General features: G+C 35.8%; 2 protein-coding genes across 2 annotated transcripts in view; one reads left to right on the top strand and one right to left on the bottom strand.

Moving 5' to 3' along the window:
• Window positions 1-538, bottom strand: part of Asb5 (ankyrin repeat and SOCS box containing 5) — a 46261-nt gene extending 45723 nt beyond the window's left edge. Inside the window, exon 1 of the mRNA XM_015486196.2 lies at window positions 229-538. Coding sequence (XP_015341682.1) covers window positions 229-424 — 196 coding nt within the window. The 5' untranslated portion in view covers window positions 425-538. The remainder of the gene's footprint in view (window positions 1-228) is intronic.
• Window positions 539-2053: 1515 nt separating this feature from the next.
• Window positions 2054-22603, top strand: part of Spcs3 (signal peptidase complex subunit 3) — a 46937-nt gene continuing 26387 nt past the window's right edge. The window contains exons 1-3 of the mRNA XM_048791767.1: window positions 2054-2168; window positions 14134-14205; window positions 14957-15054. Of these exons, the coding sequence (XP_048647724.1) occupies window positions 2054-2168; window positions 14134-14205; window positions 14957-15054 (285 nt within the window). The remainder of the gene's footprint in view (window positions 2169-14133; window positions 14206-14956; window positions 15055-22603) is intronic.

Genomic DNA, 22603 nt, shown 5'->3' with positions numbered 1-22603 from the left:
CAACCAATTTTGCAAGGATACCTTGATTTTAACCCAAACATGCACACAGAAAAGTAATTTTCTTCTTCATGATGCTATGAAATGAGTGACAAGAATTTTTCTTAACAGAAGTTTACAAAATATTTACTTTGAAGCTGTCCATAAAGAAAACATGTGATGTTTTCTTGGATTACAGATCAGATGATCGTTAAATTCAACTTGAAACCGGAGAGCGAATCGCAAACGTACCTTGTCCTTGGGTTACTCCATAAAACTCAGCTGCTATCCTCGCCGCTTCCTTGCGGTTCCCTTTCACAATGTAGAAGTGACTGAGGATGGCAAGGCTGATTTTCACAAAAAGTTTAAAACAGAAAAGTGAAAGTATTGTAAAGTAGACATTGGATAACTGTTGAGCAAACGGTCGACTTTCTTCTAACACCGACATTGCTGCAGAAGAATCCGCAGCGGACTTTAGTTAGATCCAAGTCTCAACTGTGCCTGGCTCTAGTCCGGGATGCTCCTGAACAGCTGGTCCTAAGGGAAGAAAATATCAGCTGGTAATGATGCCCACGGCTCAAAATATTTATACTGTCCATAAAAGTTCTTCGCAATCTCCCATTGGTCTGACAATATTCCATGGAAGCAGCTGCATCACGTTTCACAAGACTCCTGACTTTCCGTTCTCAAGATAAAATGATACTGCCACCTCTCTGCCCTGAATTTCAAGACCTAGATATTGAAATATAATCATGCCTATTGTTTCCTTTTTTGCTATCTAGTCATCACGAACAATTCAAAGGTGTGTATTTGGGGTCCCCGTGGTTCATGTAGATAGTATCACAATATTGAAAAGTCCTTTGATTCAAAGCTTTAAAATGGTACTATTTATGGACCATGAGCTAAATCAGCAAATAGGCCATAACTTGGATCTTAATGCCTGCTCATCCAGTTAGTCAATTGTATTGTTTTTCATTGTTGGTAGGAAAACGTATTTTTCTTACAAGAAGTTAACCTGGATCCTAGATTAAGAATTTGACGCTGTACCTTTATTCAGTGAATGCTTTTAAAGTATCTTCTACAAACAAGCATTTTTATACATGTTTGGGGGAGACAAAGATGAATATAATAGTCCCTGCTTCAAGGATCTCATAGTTTGTAGGAAAAAACAGACAAGAAATCAGAAAAATACAACATAGGTAAGGACAAGGTATTCTGTGAGCAAAAAGAGGAAGACCCTAATCCTAATTAAAAAAAAAAAAAAAAGTCAAAAAAGGCTTCCTGGGGGAAGTAGAACACACAGAGGAATTATTGTGTGAATGGGTATCTCATCAAGAATGGCTAAAACCACAAAACAATATACTTTTTAGGCCTACAAACTTTGATAACCCCAATGGATTTATTCATGAAAGAAATGTAATTGTATGCGCAGGTATTGTTAAGTGAACTAGACTTGAAAAAAATAGAGTAAAATTATTATGAAAAATAATGTAGAGTGGCAGTATTTTGGCATTTAAGTAAAAACAATATCAAAGTATAAAATATGTTATAGAGGGATTTTACTTATTTATTTATATGAGCAGGTTTGGAGCCTGTTCCTTGTTGTATTCCCAAATTCTGAGAATTTTCAAAGTAACCAAGTTACAAGAAAACAGCAGTGGCTCTTCTTGAGAAAAGGAGTACATCTATGATGGCCGCAAATGAGATGAGCTATGTCCTTATCTGCCTTGGTATATACTTGTTATCCTGTGTGACTTCTCTAATTAGGTTGACTTACATGAAATATTCCTATAACAAGGGACAGATAGCTGTTAATGAATTTGTCAAAAGAGGTAGGCTGCTTCTTTCCCCAATGAATGAATGGCTCCCTGTAAAATAAATCAGACTAACACGGTAGAAGAAAATCATCAAACTCTTCATGAAAATGGCCCTTGGTATTGTTTTCAATACTAGCTGAATGGTCCAGGATGCCATTTCATATGCACTTTGGAAATCAGTGAAAACTGTCTTCAAAGTATTGGAGATAAATGAACTGCATGTTCCTCTCTCTCACCAGTGTTGACACTGTGTCGGGTAGATGAGTACAGATGACTACACTGCAGTGAGTGTTCCCTCTGGCACAGTGATGCCTGACCACACACTGGAGAGGCATTCCTGTGGACAGCTGGGTCGTCACAATGCTCTGAGTCACCGTGTGACTTCCACTCCAGTGCTTTAGAATCAGAAATAAACCCGCCTTAGTCACACATCTAAGTGCCTGGCTAAGGTTTCACTCCTTTCTCTTTACCAGTAAGTGCTATTATAAATAATTATCTCCACATCAGCTCATCAGGAGCCTGGATTCTTTGGGGCTAAGAAACACTTCTATTTCACTAAAGCTGCTGTCATTGGTGCATTAAGTATAAATCTTTGCCAGAAAAAAATACTACTGTACAATCTTCAGGATTTCACATCAAGATGTTGGCTTTTGCCAGGCATGATGGTACACACCTGTAATCCCATCGGGTCTGGAGGCTGAGACAGGAAGATCACAAGTTCAAAGCCAGCCTCAGCAAAAGCAAAGCACTAAGCAACTCAGTGAGACTCTGTCTCTAAATAAATACAAAATAGGGCTGGGGATGTGGCTCAGTGGTCAAGTACTCCTGAGTTCAATCCACAGTACCCAAAAAAAAAAAAAAAAAAGTTAGCTTTTATTTTCATGAATTCCTTGACTCCCACTTCAATTTTTCTGTGGTGGCACTCTTCTTCAGCTAATTGTACCATCGATAAGCCTGTTAATTAAATTTAAGGCCAAATCAAATAAGTCATGGTAAATGAACTCAATCAAATACAAATCAGATGCTATGTTTTTGTATTTAGGAAACTTCCAAATAAATAATATATTCAATAACTCTGTTAATACTTACAAAACACACAAAAATTATTGTACATCTATTTTCCTGACATAAGCATTTTCTTTTTCTTTCTTTGTACCAGGGATTGAACCCAGAGGCACTTAACCATGACTGAACCACATCCCCAGCTCTTTTTTAAAAATTTCTTTTTTACTTATAGATGGACACACTATCTTTATTTTTATTTATTTATTTTTATGTGGTGCTGAGAATTTAACCCAGTGCCTCATGCATGAGAGGCAAGCACGCTACCACTCAGCTACAACCCCAGTCCTTTTTATCTTCAATGAATGTTTTTTACCTTTATTTATATGCGGTGCTGAGAATCGAACACAGTGTGTCACACATGCCAGGCAAGTGCATTACCTCTGAGCCACAGCCTACCCAGGTCTTTTGATATTTTCTTTTGAGACAGAACTTCCCTGAATTGCTCAGACTGGCTGTGAACTTGTGGACCTCCTGCCTCCTGAGCCACTGATATTACAGGTGTATGCCACCCCCTGGCCTGAATTAGTATTCTCTTTAAAAATAAAATAATTATTAGTAATTTAAGTAATTATAAATGCTCTTATAATTTACCATTTTGAGAGAATATTGTAGAGGGATTTTAGTGATAAATGTCATACATCCCAACTTTCCTAATAGTTCAGTTTTATTCAATGAAACCTAAATGTAGAAATTGAGCACAATATTGTGCTTACTAGAATGAATGGCCTGGGGGAAATTTAAAATATAGGAAGAAATAATTTCTTGAGGGTCATTGTATGATATATACACACATACATACATATATACACAAATATGTGTGTATGTATGTATATGTGTACACACATTTCTATTTGATTACATCTTAGGAGGGCCTTGCTGTTATTTATGTTTTAAAAATGGAAAAGTTGAGCCTATAGAACTTTAGTGACTCACAAACAATGATTATGGGCCACAATACTATTTGAACACTGTTGTATCTCTAAATCAGATGCTCAAGTTGCATTTAACGTTTTCTCTGTTTAAGCACTTACAATTTGATTGAGCAAGTACAATTCAAACCTATAGAGATTGAGACAGTCACACAGATTCTCACACAAGTGTGTGCATGCACACACAGTAAATCAATATTATGCACCTAAATTAGTGAGGCAGGCTATATACATGCTATGATGATTAAGAGAGACAGAACTTTGTATGTATTCAACAAAGGAGAATGTTTCATAACGTGACTAATATTTTTGGACCATTCAAAGCTAAGAGTTGGTGTGTGTCCCCCATTAAAATAACAGAGAGAAAACCAAAAGGGCAGTGAAAGGGCTGTACATTAAACATACAGCGTCTGAAGTAGGGTCAAATGACAAAGCAAGAGCTCAGAGGATAAGAATAAAGAAAAGAATATCATGTCTGGCCAGGAGTTCAGGGATGACATTTAACTCAGTATTCTGACAGATAATGGAGTAGGAATCAGGACATCATTGTCGAGAGGGTAAGCCTTTAAAGCAATTTCCAAAAAGGAAAAAAAAAAAAAAAAAGGCTCCGTGGCTTCCTCCTGATCTGCCCTTTCTATGCACTGTTTTTGTTTCTTACAGGTGTCAGAGAAATCACTATTAGGTCTCCTGTCACTCTTCTCCTTTAACATCCTAGGGTATTACAAAAATTGGCCATTTATATATTTGAGAGACTTAGTTTCATGTCCCTCACAAGTTGAATAGAATAACATCTTTCAAATGTGGCTAGATTATCCTGTAAATTCTCATTTTTTAAAAAAAAACATTTTATCACCTGAGATTGTAGGGCTTCTTTGACTTAACTACAGTATTGATCCAAGTTATTATATTGAAAATGTTAATGTAAAATAATACATAATAATTATAATTTTAATAATAGTAATTGCCTGTTACTATTGCTTTATGATCTATAAGTCATAGTATAAGCAAAATGTGTGACTCCACTGAGATGATTACTTAAAAAAAATAAGAAATGTGATAATTTATTCTCTGGTAGAAATGCAAAGTCTCTGATTTAATTTTTAAACCTTAATTTCTACTCCTGCCAAAAAACACAGGGACACATTTCAAACAGCAAGGTTGATAATGTTCAGTACCAATGCAAGGATTGCCCCAGGTCCAGAACAGGGCTGCTGAGAATGACTTATTCATAGTGAATACAAACTGAGAAAAGTCATTTTCCCATAAATGTGAAGGTCAATCAGCTAAGTTATTACTGGCAACCAAATAGGTCACAATTGGTCTTAAATCATCATTGGGGAAAACAAAACAAAACAAAACAAACAACACTTCTTTTGGTTGTTTTGTGAAATCTCTGAGAGAAAACAAAAGCAAATGAGACCCTTAGATGTTTAGAATACACTGGAGCCTTAGATGTTTAGGATGCATGGGAGTTTGAAATAAAAGCACAAGTGTTTACACGTCAAGTGGAGTTTCTTCAAGGATATTAATAACTGGCTTTTAGTCTTATCTACATTGGGTATATTGTGTTTATCTTAACTTATCCAAAAGCTGTGCTCATGGAAATACCTTGCTTCAGAAAGATAAACCAAAGCAGATTATCATAATTCCTGGTACAGATTTAGACATGACATCATGCTTCTGACATAAACAATATTTGCAGCAGAAGTATAGACACCAAAGCCTTAGGTTTCTATTAGTTATCCTTAATTATTCATGAAGGACACACTGTCATAGAGATAGTAAATGTCATAATAATTATTATTTATGTTGCTTGTGGGGAGAGTATGGATAAGACTATTCTACTTTGTTTGATAAACCTCTTGGGAATGAATGCTTGTGTTTGGCCAATGGCCATAGTTTTTGTATAATGGAACAAAACAATAATTTCTGTTAGCATTATGATATTCTTTAAAAAATATTTATCCACAAAGTTGTCATTAACAGCTTTCCATTGCATTCAGATTCTTTGGGGAAACTCTATCTCCAAATGACAAAACAGCCTCTATCCTAAAAATGGAGTCCTATAAAACATCACACATTGTGATCTGCCCTACCTGAATATTGCCCCCAGGTTAAACAGGCTCTAGTTCTCTATGTGTAGTCCAGGAAAACTTGACTGTAAGCTAGTAGCTCTTCCTATTTAAGTGTTCAATAGCTGGATTCTATTTCTATTTATTTTTTTACTATTTAATATACACTTATTAAATACCCATTATGTGCCACACACTGTTCTAGACATTTCACCTACTACAAGGTTTATTGAAAACCCTGTATTTCTTTTATTTTTTATTTTTTGGTTGGTACTAGAGAATGAACCCAGGAGCACTACACCACTTATCTATATCTATATATTTTGAGACAGGTTCTTGCTACATTGCTGAGGTTGGCCTCGAACTTGCAATCCACCTCAGCCTCTGGAGTAGCTGAGATTACAGGTATGTGCTACCTATCCCAGTCCAGAATTTCTTTAAACTTCATCTCCTGGCTCCAGGGAGGGATGCTTAACCAAATGAGGCCAATGAAAGATATATCTGATGGAGTTTTAGAAAAGGTCCTCTTAGTCTGTAGGGAAGGAGAAGATGAAAGTCCTAAGCTAAAAGATCCTAGGAGCTCTCCTTGATAGTAAAGAAATAGCTTGCTGAGGAATTAAGCCAATACAAAGGAAAGTGCAGTCAAGATGTGGAAAGGCACGATCATGGTACCCTCATTTAAGCACCTGTATCTAGTTGAACTTGAAACAGCTGGATTTGACGCCTTTGTGAATTTGACAGTAATATAAATTAATAAATCCCTTTTACATTGTCAAGCCAATTTGAATTCAGAATTTTCTCACTTGTACAGAAAATGTCTTGATATATTTATATTTTCTGGAGTACTTATATATTTCTTTATAAAATACTTATAAAGAAATTATTACTGTTATCCCTTCTAACAGATGAGAAAACAGACCTCTAAAGAAAACAAGTGATTTGCAAGAGATTATACATCCTGGAGTTGATGTATGAGGATTCCAACCCAGATTTTTCTCACTCTAATTCTTCCCAGGTTATTTTTCAAACATTAGAGCTGAAACATTCATGTTGTCTGGTTTACCACTGTCCTCCTGTTGGACCACACCCTGTGATTCACAGCTCACAATTGTGCCATGTGTGGTTTATAAATAGCTTTTGGCTAAATGCTTATGTATTTCATTTGGCTGAAGCTAATGGACTCCACTTATATCTTTTGTGACTAAGAATTTGTTCTAATGATCTCATTTTAACTAGCAAGATATTTAAAAAACCACATAAAGGAAAACCTTTTGGTATGCCACATGTTGAAGATCAAAGCATGGGACCACATTAGCAGAGGAATGATGTCACAATGATCCTTCAAGATCTTGCAGCAGAGAAATTAGATAAGTATTTTTAGACACTTAGAAATTAATAATTATCATTTCCACTAAGTGATAAAACATCATTTACCCTAGAATGTGGCGAATTGGCTACTAAAATTGGAGTCTGTGAATGACCCCATTTAGGATCTTAAGATTAGAGTTTCTCTAATATCATAGGTACTGCCTTGTGTGCTGTTTGTTCAAGTCTATTCATAATTTCAGTAATGAACTTCAGAGAAAAATCACATTTTAAATATATTCTCACTAGACTTAAAAAATTTTATACTCTTCTTGTAAAAAAAAAAGTAATACTAATATGTAGTTCACCTTTTCCCAGTGACTTATATAGTCAGCTTTGTATTCTCTATATCCCACTTCGCTCCAGCCTTCAATCTCATAGAAAATGAGCCTCAGAACATGTGAGGAGGCCATAGTCATCACCTGCCAGTGGACCAAAATCCAGCCTCTATGTAGCCTCTGCAAGTCTCTGGTGCTTCTGGCCTGGAAAAGCAAAGGAAGTACTATTCATGTCTTGGCTGGTGATAGTCATAATGTGCTTTCTGACCATCTTCATATTTGTAGGCAATAATATAAACATGGACACAGGGAGCATGCCAGCTTCCTGGGGCAGGCACTATCTGGCTGATTCACTTCCTTAATCCCATTAAACTCAGGTGACAAGAAGGCAAAATTAATTGGTCACCTGTTAATAGAGAAAACGAGCTGGTTTCATCTTTCCCCTGATTAGTTTAGTAAGATGAAATTGTATGTGAAAAGGACATTAAATATCCAATCTTCCTCTATCTAATATTAGATAAGTTACCCAGGATAGTAGCATGTAACTTAAGTTCAAGTACTACCTTTACCATGGTTAAGTAATCTTAAATGAATCAATAATATCCTTGAGCCTCAATTTGCTCATCTGTTTGAAAAATCTCATATGCCTATAATCCCAGCAATTTGGGAGGTTGAGGTAGGAGGATGGCAAGTTTGGGGCCATCCTTAGCAAATCAGTGAGATCCTGAACAACTTAAACTTGTCGTAAAAATAAATAAATAGAACTGGGGATGTAGTTCCATGGTATATTTCCCCTGGCTCAATCTCCAGTACTGAAAATTAAAATAAATTTAAAAACCCCACAATTAAAAGATTTACTTCATATGTTGTGAGTTTTAGATGCAATAATTTATATAAAGCACTGCCATAGGTACAAGCTCAGAAAATATTAACTATATCATAATGATTTCATTACTTTTTTACTCAAGTTTTTAAGTTAGACTTTTGCATACCAGGCACTAAAATTTTGCTGTGTGCTTGTTTAATGAAATGTGCAACTTGCAGTAACACTATACCCACTGCCTATTGTAGACGTGTAGTTACAGAAATCTATCAGACCCCCCGTGTTAGACAGTGTGTCCATTTCTACAACCAAATTAATAACCAATATTATATGCAAAACGAATGATAGATCATTTATTTTCATGATTATGAAAGATGATTATAACTTTTAGGGAATTTAATCTCATTACATATATATTAAAATATTTTATTATATATATATATATATTTATACTCTTCCAGGGCTCAGGACAAAGATACTTAACAGTTTGGGATACACGAGGAAGATAGCAGATATAAAGTTTAGAAATGAAGCTGATTTCATACTGGAATTCATGGCTTCTAGTTTAAGAAATTAAGTTTCTGGGATTACAAAACCTTTACTGAAGATGTGACAATAGCCAATTAATAAAAATGGTATCAGCAACATGTATTTTATTATATGTTTTTATGACTCTAATCTGACCCATGAATTAATTGAAATTATACCAGTAGGTAATTGAACATAAGGGAACCTGCAAGGCCATCTTAAAGCCGAGTCATTCGCTCCAATGAGCATCTAGGAACTGACATTAGGTATGTCCCAGGAGAATCAAGGTAAGTTGGCAGAGGTGCTATTATAAGGTTCTTATTAGTTGCTCTAGTAATAATCTATGTTGACATGGGCATTTTTTAAAATTTCCCTGACCCTGTTTTCTCATTTATAAAAACAGAATAAGTGTTATCTCACAGACTTGTAAGAGTGTATGAAAATTTGCCTTGTATTTTGTTTAATTTCTTCTTAAAGGTAACTCCTCAACTTGTGAACCCCTGATTTTATTGCCCTCCCCCATCCAGTAATAACTCAAACTCTTACTGCTACTAAAGAAGTGCAACCTTCTCTGACTGGCAAGTCAAGATGTGGCCCCCTTCTTTTATCTCGGCTTCTTAAGTACTTCCCATGTGCCAGGCACTGTTGGGTACTGAGGACACAACCATGAGCAAGCAGGTGCTTTGATGATGTTAAACTTGACATCACCTGACTTAGTCTGGACTTGGAACAAAAAAATATTTAGTTTTTTAACAATTGTTTTTTCTCTCAATTTTGCTAGTTTGCTCTTTGATGCCTAGAATGCCAAATCAACAAAAAAATCAAGAGATTTCATGTAACCACTAACCTCAGCATTAGTTTGTCATTTATATTGTCTCCTTGTCTTTCTCATTTGGTGCTAGAAAAATTCTCAAGTCTCTCTCTCTCTCTCTTTTTTTTTTTTTTTCTTGCCTCCACTTAAGAGTTGAGTTTTGCTTTTTCATGGAAACTGCCTCCTGGATTGGTCTGGATCAAACTTTCTATGGAGAGCTCCCCCACCTGGTCTTGGTCTGTAATGTCACCAGAGGCAGTAGTGAGCCTTAAAATATTTGCCAAGATAAATATGCATTACAGCGAAGTCTATGAAACCAAGATCAGAAATTATAAGGGAAAGCCAACTTCACAAGAATACTGAGGATACATGAGGTCACCTTTAGACCTTCCATATATTTGTCATATGCATTTGGAAAAATCATAGAGAAAATGGAAGATAGCTCTCTGAATAAGTGAGCACATTTTAGTGCAGACTTGATTGGGGTCTGAAGGTATTCAAATTGCTTCTTTGTTTAATCCTTGGCTTGCAATGAGTCTTTTTTGTTTGACAACATTGCTACTCAAAAAGGCACATTTTATGTTTTCTCAATTTTTGTACAGTACTGTACTATAATGAACATCTGCAGCATTTTTAGTGAACCTGGTTATATACTGCAAGGTTATATGAGGACACATTGAAGGAACACCCTGTTTAAATATGAATACTCCAGAAAGACAACATTGCCTCTGGAACCAGGTAGTATGGGTTCAAATCCTGCCTCTCCTCCTCTAGTACTGTGACCTCAGAAACTTAGCTTCTCTGTACCTGCTTCATCATTCATGAAATGTGAAGGCTAATAATACCTATCCCAATGGGTTTTCAGAATTATTATAAATAAGTTAATATTTTAAAGTATTTGGTGCAGTGTCTAGCACACACTGAGATCCTTGTAAGAATTTGTTAAATTTTAAAATTAAAAAGTGGCAACTAAAACCAACTAATGAACACTAAGTGGGGGATGGAGATTGGTGTAAGAAACTCCAATAATATAGCTACACCTTAAATTTAAATATGACTGCCCTCTCATTTCCTATGACAAATTAGATTCAAAGGAGCAGTCCTGAGAATGGTCATAAAAGATACATTCATATGAATTAAAACGGGAAACAATATAAATGTCCATCAGCAGGAATTGGATGAGTAAACTATGGTTTCTTTAACAACATATTATAGCTGAATAGTAAAAGAAATAAGTTACTGATATGTGTGAAAAATGGGTGAACCTCAAAAACAAGTTGAACAAAAATGTATATTATATAATTTTATTATATGAACTTGAAGGTCAATAATATAAATATATAATGAAAGAAATTAAACAACTGATTGTTGGGGTGGGGTAAAGCAGGAGAGCTCACTGGAAAGGTAAATGATGTGACTCTCCAGGAAGATGGGAATGGAATCTTTACTCAAGTGATAGGAACTCAGTAACATACATTTGGGAAGAAAATACCAGAATAAAATCTCAACTGTTTTTTTTTTTTTTTTTAGGATCTGTGCATTTTACTCGATGTAAATTAAACCTTAATAAAATAAAAGCAACACAGAAAGAATAAATACATCCTGGTAGTTTCTGAAATGGCTGTCTAATTAGTTTAGAACAAACCTCCCTTTGGATACAACCACAATTTCTGAATGAAGTATAAATTTTTCTAGGAGCATCAACAAGCTATGAAGAAAGTGAGAAATCACTAAACTAAGAATCTTGGAACAGAGGAAAATCCAAAGAGAAAGTGTGGAACATAGGACCACATTTGCCCTAGTAACAGTTTCCCATCAGGAACAGATGGCAGAGAGATTAAGCAATCCTTCCAAAAGTCTCATAGAGAAAAAAGACCTAAAAGTTGAAGTACAAGGTCGATCAAGATTAGGATCATGGCAAAGAAAATGGAAAAATAAACTATGGTATATTTAAGAACACACTATATTTGAACAATAAAAATAATAAGTTACTGATATGTGCAGAAAATAGTTGAATTTCAAAAACAGCAAAAGTTTTTAAAAATGTGTTTAGATTTGATATCCATAAGAGATAATTATCTTAAATAAGGATAAATGAGAAGTAAAACAGTCCTTAAACGATTATGGATTATTCAGTCTATGTGATCTAGAAAACTTTAATCCTTCAAATTGAATTAAGGTGCCTCAAGATTGCTAGAGATGCATGGCCACCTAACGGAAAGAAATAAACAATGCTTTCTAGAGAAAAGAAATATTCTAGCCCTTAAATTATTTCTATACATATTTTTCAAAAGTGTCTAGCAGTCATTCAAAAATAAGGAAACACAAAAATACATGTCAATACATGTGAGGGCCAGAGCAAACAGAAACAGGGCTGTAGACATGCCAAATGGTGAAATTTTCAGAACAATAATATGCATCAGCTATTTGACTAATCTTATAAAGACAGAAGTCAAACTTTAACGTCTTAACAAGAAGCCAGAATATTTTAAAAAGACATCACAGATCTGAAAGCAAACTAAATCCTAGAACTAAAAAATGGTATTTAAAATTAGTAACTCAATGACTGGGTATATCACCAGATTAGATGGAATGAAAGGTTAGTTATTGCTAAAGATAAGTCAAAATAAACTATTCAGGTTGACAGAGGCAGAATAAAGAACAAAAGGACTAGACAATATAATTAGAAAACTAACATTTAATTGAAGTCTTAGGTAGAAAAGAAAAAGTGAATAAAAGAAAAATTTGATAGATGATGACTGAAAATTTTCCAAAACTAATAAAAGACATCCATCCATAAATTTTAAAAGCCCAGTAACTCCCAAGCAGGCTTAAATATATATATAAAGCAAACACCCAAATCTTTCCTGGTCCAGCAGGAAAGATATAAAATTTTACACTACTTGAGGTATAAAAAGTTAGCAAATCATTGTTTCATGACTGTTAATAGAACATAGGAACCTCCTAAGAGAAAGATTTTATTTCAAGTGAAAGAATTTTATATTCATGGTACAATAAGCAGCATTTATTTAGTGTTTATATCAATTTCTCTTTCTCTCAGGGACAACATGAAGGGTTACAGGTATGTGCTACACATGCATGAGGTTTGTGTCATAACTGAGGAACTGCACACTTTAGGAACACAGATCTTTTATAATGGATGGTAAATCTAGCTTTACCTCTACTTTACTCCATGCATTAAGAACCTAGACCTTTTATAATGGGCAGTAAGTATACCTTTACTTTACTCTTCATTATTCTGTAGAATAAGCCACTTACATGTATCACCCAAGCTATTTGCTATACAAATATCCTGGAAAAGATAATCTAGAAAAAAAGGCTCAAGTGCTTTGGCTTACAAGAAGAACACATCTATAAGAATTCCACAGAGAGTTATCTTCAAACAATATCCAATCTTCCTTTTTATTTCATTTTGCCTTATTACAATCTTTCCCATTGAGTCTATCAATCTTTCAGCCACCATTATTAGTCTGATCAACAGAGGCTAGAACCAAATTTTTTGAATTTGTCTCAGACAGAGTATAGTAAAGCTACTATTTAAGCAGGATGAGGACAATCTGCAGTTTTAATTTCAACCACTCCTCTCAGAGACCTGGACCAAATCAGTTGGACAATTCTCATAAACTCAGCACCCACTTTCCAGTGCTGAGGTGGTTTCATTGATCATCTGACTGCCTCAGTCTGGCTGCAGCAAAATAACGGGGGCGGGGGGGGGTGTGTGGGTGTGGGGTGGGGGCGAGCAACTTGTGTAGAGTTGATAGCAGCCAGGAGTTGGGAGCCCTTTATTGTAGGACAGGAGGGGTATATATACAATCCACACAGCTTATCTTAATTAACATAAACTAGATACAGCAGTCAACCAATAAGGAATCTCCACACTTAATGGCTCACTGGCATTACTTCACAAACCACTCCCTCTGGCAAAATGCCAGGCGCCATCTTGACTTGTTTACAGACCCTAACATCTGACAAGTTAGAGACAAATTTTGCACCAACTTTTCTGCAAGAAGGACTCTCACTATAGGGATAATTACTATCAGAATATGCATAAGTTTCTCTGGGGAGCAATTCCAAGAAACCAAGTCAGTCTCATTTCAGAGAGATCTTTGCATTCAACAGGACTTGTGATCTATTGATTTTCTAAATCATTCCTTAGATGTAAGCCACTTTGTTTTCAGGATGGAGGAAAGTTAATGTCTGGTTTCCACTCAAGATGTGCAACCCTACCATAATCATGATGTCTCTGGAAAGAAAATATTGTTTATAATTATTGGGCTACCTACATTATGTGCGGTTAGAGAGACACAGACTGACAGTGCTTCTAACAAAACAGCTTCCTGATGTATCTTAGGATTCCTGTTTGGTTTGATAATTGAGTCTGGTTCATAATTTTTATGAGACTGACTGAGGCCAGTCAGTGCAACCTATCCAATTTATTCTCATTACAGTGGATGGCATTCACCCACCCTTGGAAAAGCTGAGTGATGAATTAGTGATGGGAATGCAGAAGACTTCTGGATGTATTGACTGGAGCACAGAAAATAAAGCTGTGCCCCGCTACTTCCTGTAGACTTCCCACTACAATTAAGGAGATTGACAATCAAATTGTGGTTAGAGTCATTTGGCTGAAGATGCCAGATTCACCATCTGAATGCTCCCTGAAACTGAAAACTCTCCAGAAGGCCATGTTTCTCTGTGAGGAGTGGATTAGATGAGCAAATATCATTAATGCAGGGACTACAGTTGTAGCTCAATAGTACAGCATGTGTTTAATACACACATTCTGGGACCAAAAAGAAAGAAGACAATAAAGGAAGGACCATTAATGTCTCTTCTTTACTAAACCTCCCATGTTCAAAAGTATTTCTTCTTCATGTACCCTGCTCATAGTGTCCCCCCAACACTGCTACAAAAATGGTCATAGCTTATTCTCAGAGTCAAAACTTTACACTTATTTAAATTATCTTCTATTTACACTCAGACATTTTGTCCAGAAGGATCAAATTCAATGGGGATAAAGTAATTTTTATAACACCTGGATACCCATCATCATCCTCATGATCTAGGACCTCCAATGAACTAATTAAATAAAGTGGCATAAGTACCAGTCTGCAAGAGCTCCTTCTGGCTAGGCTACTACCAAGAGTGTTGATTACTGTGCTGGCCTGGATTGCTATGAGGCAGAAAGAAAGGTGCATCATTCTCAGCAATGGTCAAGGCAGAATCCCTAAGTTTCAGGATCCAGATAACTCTCTACCCCATTCACTCTAGTTATTACTCAGGAATTAGAGGAAGGAGATGCTCCTTTCCTGGAGACAGACACATTCAGCCAGTATTCTGCTGGTGTGGATCAGGAGGAGGAGAAGGAGGTAAAGTCAGAAGTTTTTCTTAGTTGATCTTTGAGGTAGCTGTTTCAAAGTTCATCAATATTAGCTTTCATTACATAGTGAGGAATATGAGGTGTATCAAATACCTTCACTATCTATCCACTGTTGAGTACCTTCTGAAGTAAAAAACACATATTGTCAGGCTAGAAATGCTCCAGAAAGATGAGCACATTATACACATTACACTACTTTCAAGGAGCTACAGTGGTCAACTGACTTGATTGTATTATTGTCTGAAAGCCCCACCCTCCAAAAAACTCATGTTGAAATTTAATTGCCAATGTAATGGTATAGGTAATTGGGGCCTTTAAGAGGTGATTAGGTGATAAGACCTCCACCCTTGTGGGTTTAATGCCTTAATAAAAAAGGTTCTGGAATAGAGTTTCTCCCCCTCTGGAGGATGCGGTGATCAAGGCACCATCTTGGAAGCAGACAGGCTCCTACCAATCACCAACCTGCCAGCACTTAGACCTTGGACTTTCTAGCTTTCAGAACTATACGGAATAAATTTCTGTTTATTAATAATTAATCTGTGGTATTCTATCACAGCAGCAAAAGCAGATTAAATCAGAGAGGTAAAACAATATCATAAGCAGAAAAACATATTAACAGTGGCAAGGGTCCACAGACAGCACCAGGGGAGGGTCAAAGGTCTGCCAGAAGTGAGCAGGGACTCGCCCCATGACAGGAAGCCTTATTCACTGGATGACACACAAATCAACTGCCGACAGAAGCCACATATCTGAGGCAGTGATAGCTCTGCATCAAAAATATATAAAGTTCTTTGTTTCCTGTGTATCATGGTGAACATACTGCATGTTCAGAGTGATGATGAATCTAGGCAGCCATGTTTGAAAACTGAGTGACACAGACTTAGCAGCTTGACTCCATTTCAGCTCGTTTCATCAGAATTGGCCCTTACCATGGGCGTTGACATGAGTGACCCAGATGGCTCACTTAATAGTTGTGATTTGTTTCCAGACCTTGTGCCCCAAAGAGAAGTACCTTGAATGTGCCACAGTGCAGTTTGCCAAGTGGCAGACCAAACAGCCAGGCTATTGGCTGCAGCCCAGGAATCAATAAACTCTAACAAGGTTCATCAAGGTGACTATTGGCTAGAATTCTGAAAATGGCATTAAATTCCACCCACTGAGTGGAGCAACCACATCCACTTTTAATTCTGCGTTGTTGGCACCAAGGTTGAACAGACTCAGCAGCCCCAATGGTTACCATCTGGTTTCAGCTTAGCCAAACCATCAGTGAACCAGGTTATAAAATCAAGCACAGCTACACATGTATGACTTTCACAAACATCATGTTGAAGAAATTATTCTATATACCAAAAACCAAACAAACAAAAAAAGGTTAAAGGTACTATGTAATTTCATGTATAAAATAGCTCATATAAAGGTAAAAGTGAAACTTTGTGGTTAGAAACTCATAGATGATAAAAGCATAATAGAGTTCATTATTTAGGATAGTAGTTACCTTTGGAGGGAGGGACATGAGATGTGAGAAAACATGTTCTATTTCTTGAACTTGGGTGATCACTTTGTAAGAATTTGTTAAGATATACATTCGTTTTGTGCATTTTAAATATATTCATTTTTAAAAAAAATGAATATATTCACTAGTATGTTAATTAAGGAATTAACTTAGTTTAAAGGAGGTGAGTCCAAAATCAAGGTCACTTGCTTTGTGAGTTAAAATTAAAAAAAAAAAACAAAAAAACACTTCAGCAAAATTAAATTAAAATCCAAACATGATTTTTCTAATTTCTATTTTGCTTAGTCTCTGTATAAAGGATTCCCAGGAAAGGGGTAGAGTTAAAAAAAACTGCAACAGCCCCAGCCGAGGTTCTCATTGAAACCCTTAGGTCCTCAAAAGTCACATTTCAATGCCAGGTGCTTGGTGTTCCTCATTTGTTGAAGAGCTCAAAGAGATCATAGGACATGTGAGGTTATCAATAGCCCTGGCCCCATACCCAACAAATACAAAAAACAAGCCAGTACCCTTTTTCTGGCAATTATCCCAGGAAAAATTACATTTCTATAACACAGTATTAGTATTGCCAAAAGCTATAGCAGAAACTCAATAGTGTCTGAGTGTAGGCGGGTGGATATAAAAAAAAAATTGGCTTTTATCTTCACCAGATTGTCTATCAAAAGATGCCAATGGTACAGTGTCTGCAACTGTGAACTTAAAGAGAAGAATTTCTCAGTAGGAGTTTAATTTCAGTGCTACAAATTTCCTATATGTGGAAAGGGAAACCCACCCATACATACTATCTCCTCTCAGAAAGTGACGTTTTGTGACAGAAGTCTTGTGGTAAAGCTTCTATTGCAGTGAAGATGTTTCCAGTCACCAGGTCTTGTTTGAGGTACTTTTCTTTTCATCCTGTAAAATATCTCAATTTCCATTTCCTATTTGAGCCTCATTTTCTAACACAGTTGTGAATGAGCTCCCTAAGCCAAAAGGGCCTCCAGGGCATCCTATAAGTGGTCATTTTTAGTCTTGTGCCAAAGAGGTTGTTGCCACTGCCTTTTATTGTGGAGTTGCTTAGGTTTAAGAAACTAATGTATTGGAGAAAATATACATGAAATTCCCTACATTTGTTCTAACTGGAAAATCACCCTCAGTGAACTCCTGAACTGAAGCTGGGAGTTTTAATGCCTGTTCCCCAAGAGACCCAGGGAGGCCTGGCTCTCCAGATACTTTTTTACAACTTTGAATTCAGAAATCTTCTCAAGAATATTCTCTCAATCTGGATTGGAGCAAGTTTGAACAGCAGCTTGTTTCTAGCCTTAATGTTCACTCTCACTTGGATGTTTATCTATTGATTCTTTTTAGTACTCTCATATATGATTTGATGGAGAAGTCACATGGATTCAAGTTCATTATTCCAGAGTGCAACTTGTGACTGCATGCAGAATTTAAGAACTTTAGTAGTGTTTGGTAGGAATGAAGCAATCAGCCACTTGGCATTGTAAAAGTTAACAAAAATATTCTGCATCCTATTATCTAAAAGATTCACAGACAGAAAGATGTTTCCCTAAAAAAAATCTTGTTCCAGCTCTTTTCATACTAGCATCTGTTGAGATCCCTTGCTCCAAAAATGTATGCCAAGTGTACCTTTAGTGCAAGCTGTAGCAACCTGTGCCCTGAGACTGCACTCTTGCTGATGACCTTGTCCTTCTGCTCAAGTGCTGTTTGCTTAATTCTACCTTCATTAGGAGTAATCACTCACCTATGGACAGAACACAGTGACCATTACTTGCTTGCACCCATCAGGGTCAACATCTATGGGAACACTTAACAGAGTTCAAAGCAATTAATGTCAACTGAGCTGCTTTAATCAACTGACCAACCTAACAAAATATGTTACAGACTATTGAGCAGAGCCATATTACAGTTTTTTGTGGGCCCTGGACACTTCTGCTATTAGAAGCTTCTTTCATTAAAAAAATTAAAAAGCTGTTAAAATATTTAAAATTTTATTTTATGACTGCATTACTATAAAGACAACCCAAGATAGATTATATGTATTTCTTATCATCAGAATTTTAAAAAATAAAAAAAAAATTTTGAGGGTCTAAATGTATCATAGGCCTTAATCACTGTGCCTACTGTGACTACAGGTTAGTCATCCCTGACATCAGGTCTATATGCCCTCAATACATGAAAATCTAAGCACCAGTCTTAGGTGACCAGTTCATTTTGGGCTTAGTTTCTTACAACATATTTCTTAGTAATCTTGGCCAATGTAATAAAATGTGAAGTGTTGAGTGAGCCCAGCAGATGACATCTTTATCTTCCCACATAGAAGACCAATATGAAAAATGAGGGTCAAAATATCACCTTAATTACCAATAGTTACCAGGTGAAATAGGAAACATCCATTGACTCTTACATTTATTGTAAGAGTTAGAAAAATGTATCCACCCCTTTGCAGGCAAGGCTGGACTGAAGCAGACTGCTCCATGAGTCAGACAAGAGCTTGCTTGTGCAGGAACAGCAGAGAACACCTCCTTTTGGTGAGATGGGAGCTCCTGGGAGCTAGAACATGGAATGGAAAAGCTACCTACCCCCCTAACATTTATCAATCATATAAGTTACTTCATGCCTGCAGGAGGAAAGAAGGAAAGCCAATCAAGAACTGGAGAGAGATACTGCTTGAGTCTCTCCATACACAAATGCTTGAGTCTCTATACACAAGAATAGACATCAATTCAGAAGATATGGTCCCCTCAAAAGAGTCTATGTTAGATGTTAAGACTGTTCAGGAGCTTTCAAAGGATTGGAAAGGTAGGAGAGGAATTATGCTCAATATTATTTTGAGTTTTAAAGAATGTTTTATAAGCAGAAAAATGGAGGAATGTGATTAAGTTTATGTCACATACTCAATAAATCAATGCAGTTTATTAAAATTTGGTTATGAGCCAGGCACAGTGATGCATGCCTATAATCCCAGTAGCTGGGGAGGCTAAGGCAGGAGAATCATGAGTTCAAAGCCAACCTTAGCAACTTAGTGAGTCCTTAAGCAACTAAATGAGACTCTGTCTCAAAAAAAAAAAAAAAAAAAAAGGCTGTGGGGATGTGGCTCAGTGGTTAAGCAATCCTGGTACCCCCCAAAACAAATAAATGATTATGACCAAGTTTATTAGAAGAATAAACTTGATTTATTCTTTTAAACATGATTGAAGAATATTCATTAATTCGTAGTAGTCAAATTAACAATTACAGTATAGATAAAGAGTACGAACATGACTCCTTGTACTTTAGTTTCTATTGCTAGGTTGAGTAGCACTAAATAAATGCAAAGCAGAAATGTATAAATAAAATCAACCTTTACTGTTATGGAAGGATTTTGGTCTAACTCCATTCTCAAATCCCTATGATGTTCATTATTCAATTAAAAAAAAATCTTTCAGTGTCTTCTGTTTTTAACTATGAATACAGTAATTTTTTAAAAAGGCAGCCTTTGTCTTCATGGAACTTACATTTTTTTATCTCCACATTTTTTATTGGGGAATTATAATTGTACATATTGATGGGATCTGTTGTTACATATTCATACATGCATATAATATAACAATGTAATCGGCCAATATCACACCCCAGTACTTTTCCCTCCTTCCCCACCTCCCATCCCTTGGTCCTTTTCCTCTACTTATCTTCCTTTGATTTTTTTAGGAGATCCACCTCCACCTTTGTTTGCCTGTTTCCTCTCTAACTTCCACATATGAGATTCTAGTCTTCTGAGTTTTCCTTATTTCGCTTAACGTGATGGTCTCTACTTCAATCCATTTTCCTGCAAATTGCATAACTCCATTTTTCTTTATGGCTGAATAAAACTTCATTGTGTATATATGATACAATTCTTTATCAATTCATCTGTTTATGGACACAAATGCTAGTTCCATGGTTTAGCTATTGTGAATTGTGCTGCTATAAAAATGGGTATTCATATATCACTGTAGTAAGATGACTTTAATTTGAGGGGATAAATACCAAGAAGTGACATAGCTGGGTCATATGGTGGTCCCACACCTAGTCTTTTTGAGAAGTCTCTGTACTAATTTCCATAGTGGTTATATTAATTAACAGTCCCATCAACAGTGTAAAATTGTTCCTCATTCTCTACATCCTCTCCAGCATTATTTGTGTTCTTGATGACTGCCATTTTGACTGGTGTGGGATGAAATCTGTGTGGTTTTGATTTGTGTTTCCCTAATTGCTAATGATGTTGAATTTTTTTTTCACTTATTCGTTGGCCATATGTATTTCTTGTTTTGAGAAATGTCTGTTTAGTTCATTTGTCCATTTATTGATTGGGTTATTTGATTTTTTGGTACTATGTTTTTTTGATCTCTTTATATATTCTACATATTAACTGGTTGTCAAGAGAGTAGCTAGCAAAGATTTTTATCTTCATATTTCTAATTGTGGGTTTTCTCTTCATATTTCTAATTGTTTCCTTTGCTATGCAAAAACTTTTTGATGCCATCCCATTCATTAGCTCTTGACATTATTTCCTGAGCTTTATGGGCCCTGTGCCTAAAAGCTGGAGTGTTGACTCTATGTTTTATTCTAGGAGTTGCACAGTTTTTGGTCTAATTCCTAGGTTTTGGATCCATTTTGAGTTGATTTTTGTGTACACTGAGAGATAAGGGTCTAGTTTCTATCTTCTACATGTGGATAATCAGTTTTCCCAGCATCATTTGTTAAAAAGGCTCTCTTTTCTCCAGTGTATGTTTTTGGCACATTTGTCAAGAATCAGATGACTGTATCTGCGTGGGAACTTACATACTTGTATCTTAAAACAAAGGAACTCAAAAGGTTCAAACACTAAAAGGAAATTATACCCAAATGTTGATCTATAGTTCCTTAATGATGAACAAAAACCCCCAAATATTATTGATAAAAAAATTGAAAAGATAGAGTAGCCTTTGAATTCTTGAAATTACTATGACTAGTGAAAAATAATATTTATTGGTCATAAATATTATTAATTGCCAACTATTCCTGACTCTCATACTATGTGTAAATGTAAGAAAGTATATCCTTATAATCAAAGAACAGAAAATTACCATAATCAATTATTAGTCAAGCAGGAGGCAGTTTTGTTCAATGGTGATTTTTAAAAATTATTTTTTAGTTGTAGATGGATACAATACCTTTATTTATTTATATGTAGTGCTGAGGATTGAACCCAGGGCCTTACACATGCTAGGCAAGTACTCTACCACTGAGCCACAGCCCCAGCTCTCAATGGTGATTTAATTCAAATAACTATCCAACAATATTTTCTTTATTCTATTTTAAGTCTTGAGGCTTTTTGCTTTCTCAGTTTTATTTCATGATAAGCCACTTTACAATTAATGTCCATCTTGGTCAAGATGACATTTAGTCTTAATGAGGTGGTCCTCTGTTTCATCAATAATTGTCTAGTAAAGTTTTCTAATTAAGCTTACGTTATAGGCCTTGTATAATTGTTTGTGGTACTCTCTTATAAGGTGATTATCGTTTAAATTTTGTTCAACCACATAGCTTTCCAGTAACCACACACCTGGATAGCAGGCTGTCTTTAAAACTCATTTCCTTTGTCATTTTAATCTTATCCCTGAATAGCCCCTTAGTAGGGATAGCTCAGTTTTAATTTACTTAGCATCATTATATTATGATAACAATATTGTGCTTTTCTAGGATGAGCATTGCTGTAATATACTTTTAAAAATCACATGAAAGCTGTTTGATGTTATTGGTGTTAATCATTGCAATTCTCTGACTGATAAACACATAATCAATTTGATCAGTCGAGACTGCATAATCATGAAGCTTCCATAATGCCAAAATATGGGGTGAAGATTTATATTCATTCATTCAATAAAAATTTATCAAATGTCTATCATGTACCAGCTCTGTATCTGATGTTGGCAAAATAAGTTTGAGCAGATTGATGTCTATTTATTCATAGAGCTTTTTCTTGTGGAAAAGTCAAATAATAATTATTACAAAGATAAACAGACTG

The sequence above is a fragment of the Marmota marmota genome, unplaced genomic scaffold (genome assembly GCF_001458135.2).
Source record: "Marmota marmota marmota unplaced genomic scaffold, marMar, whole genome shotgun sequence".
Lineage (NCBI taxonomy): Eukaryota > Metazoa > Chordata > Mammalia > Rodentia > Sciuridae > Marmota > Marmota marmota.
Note: the sequence above shows the minus strand (reverse complement) of the source record. Positions and strands in the feature narration are given on the sequence as shown.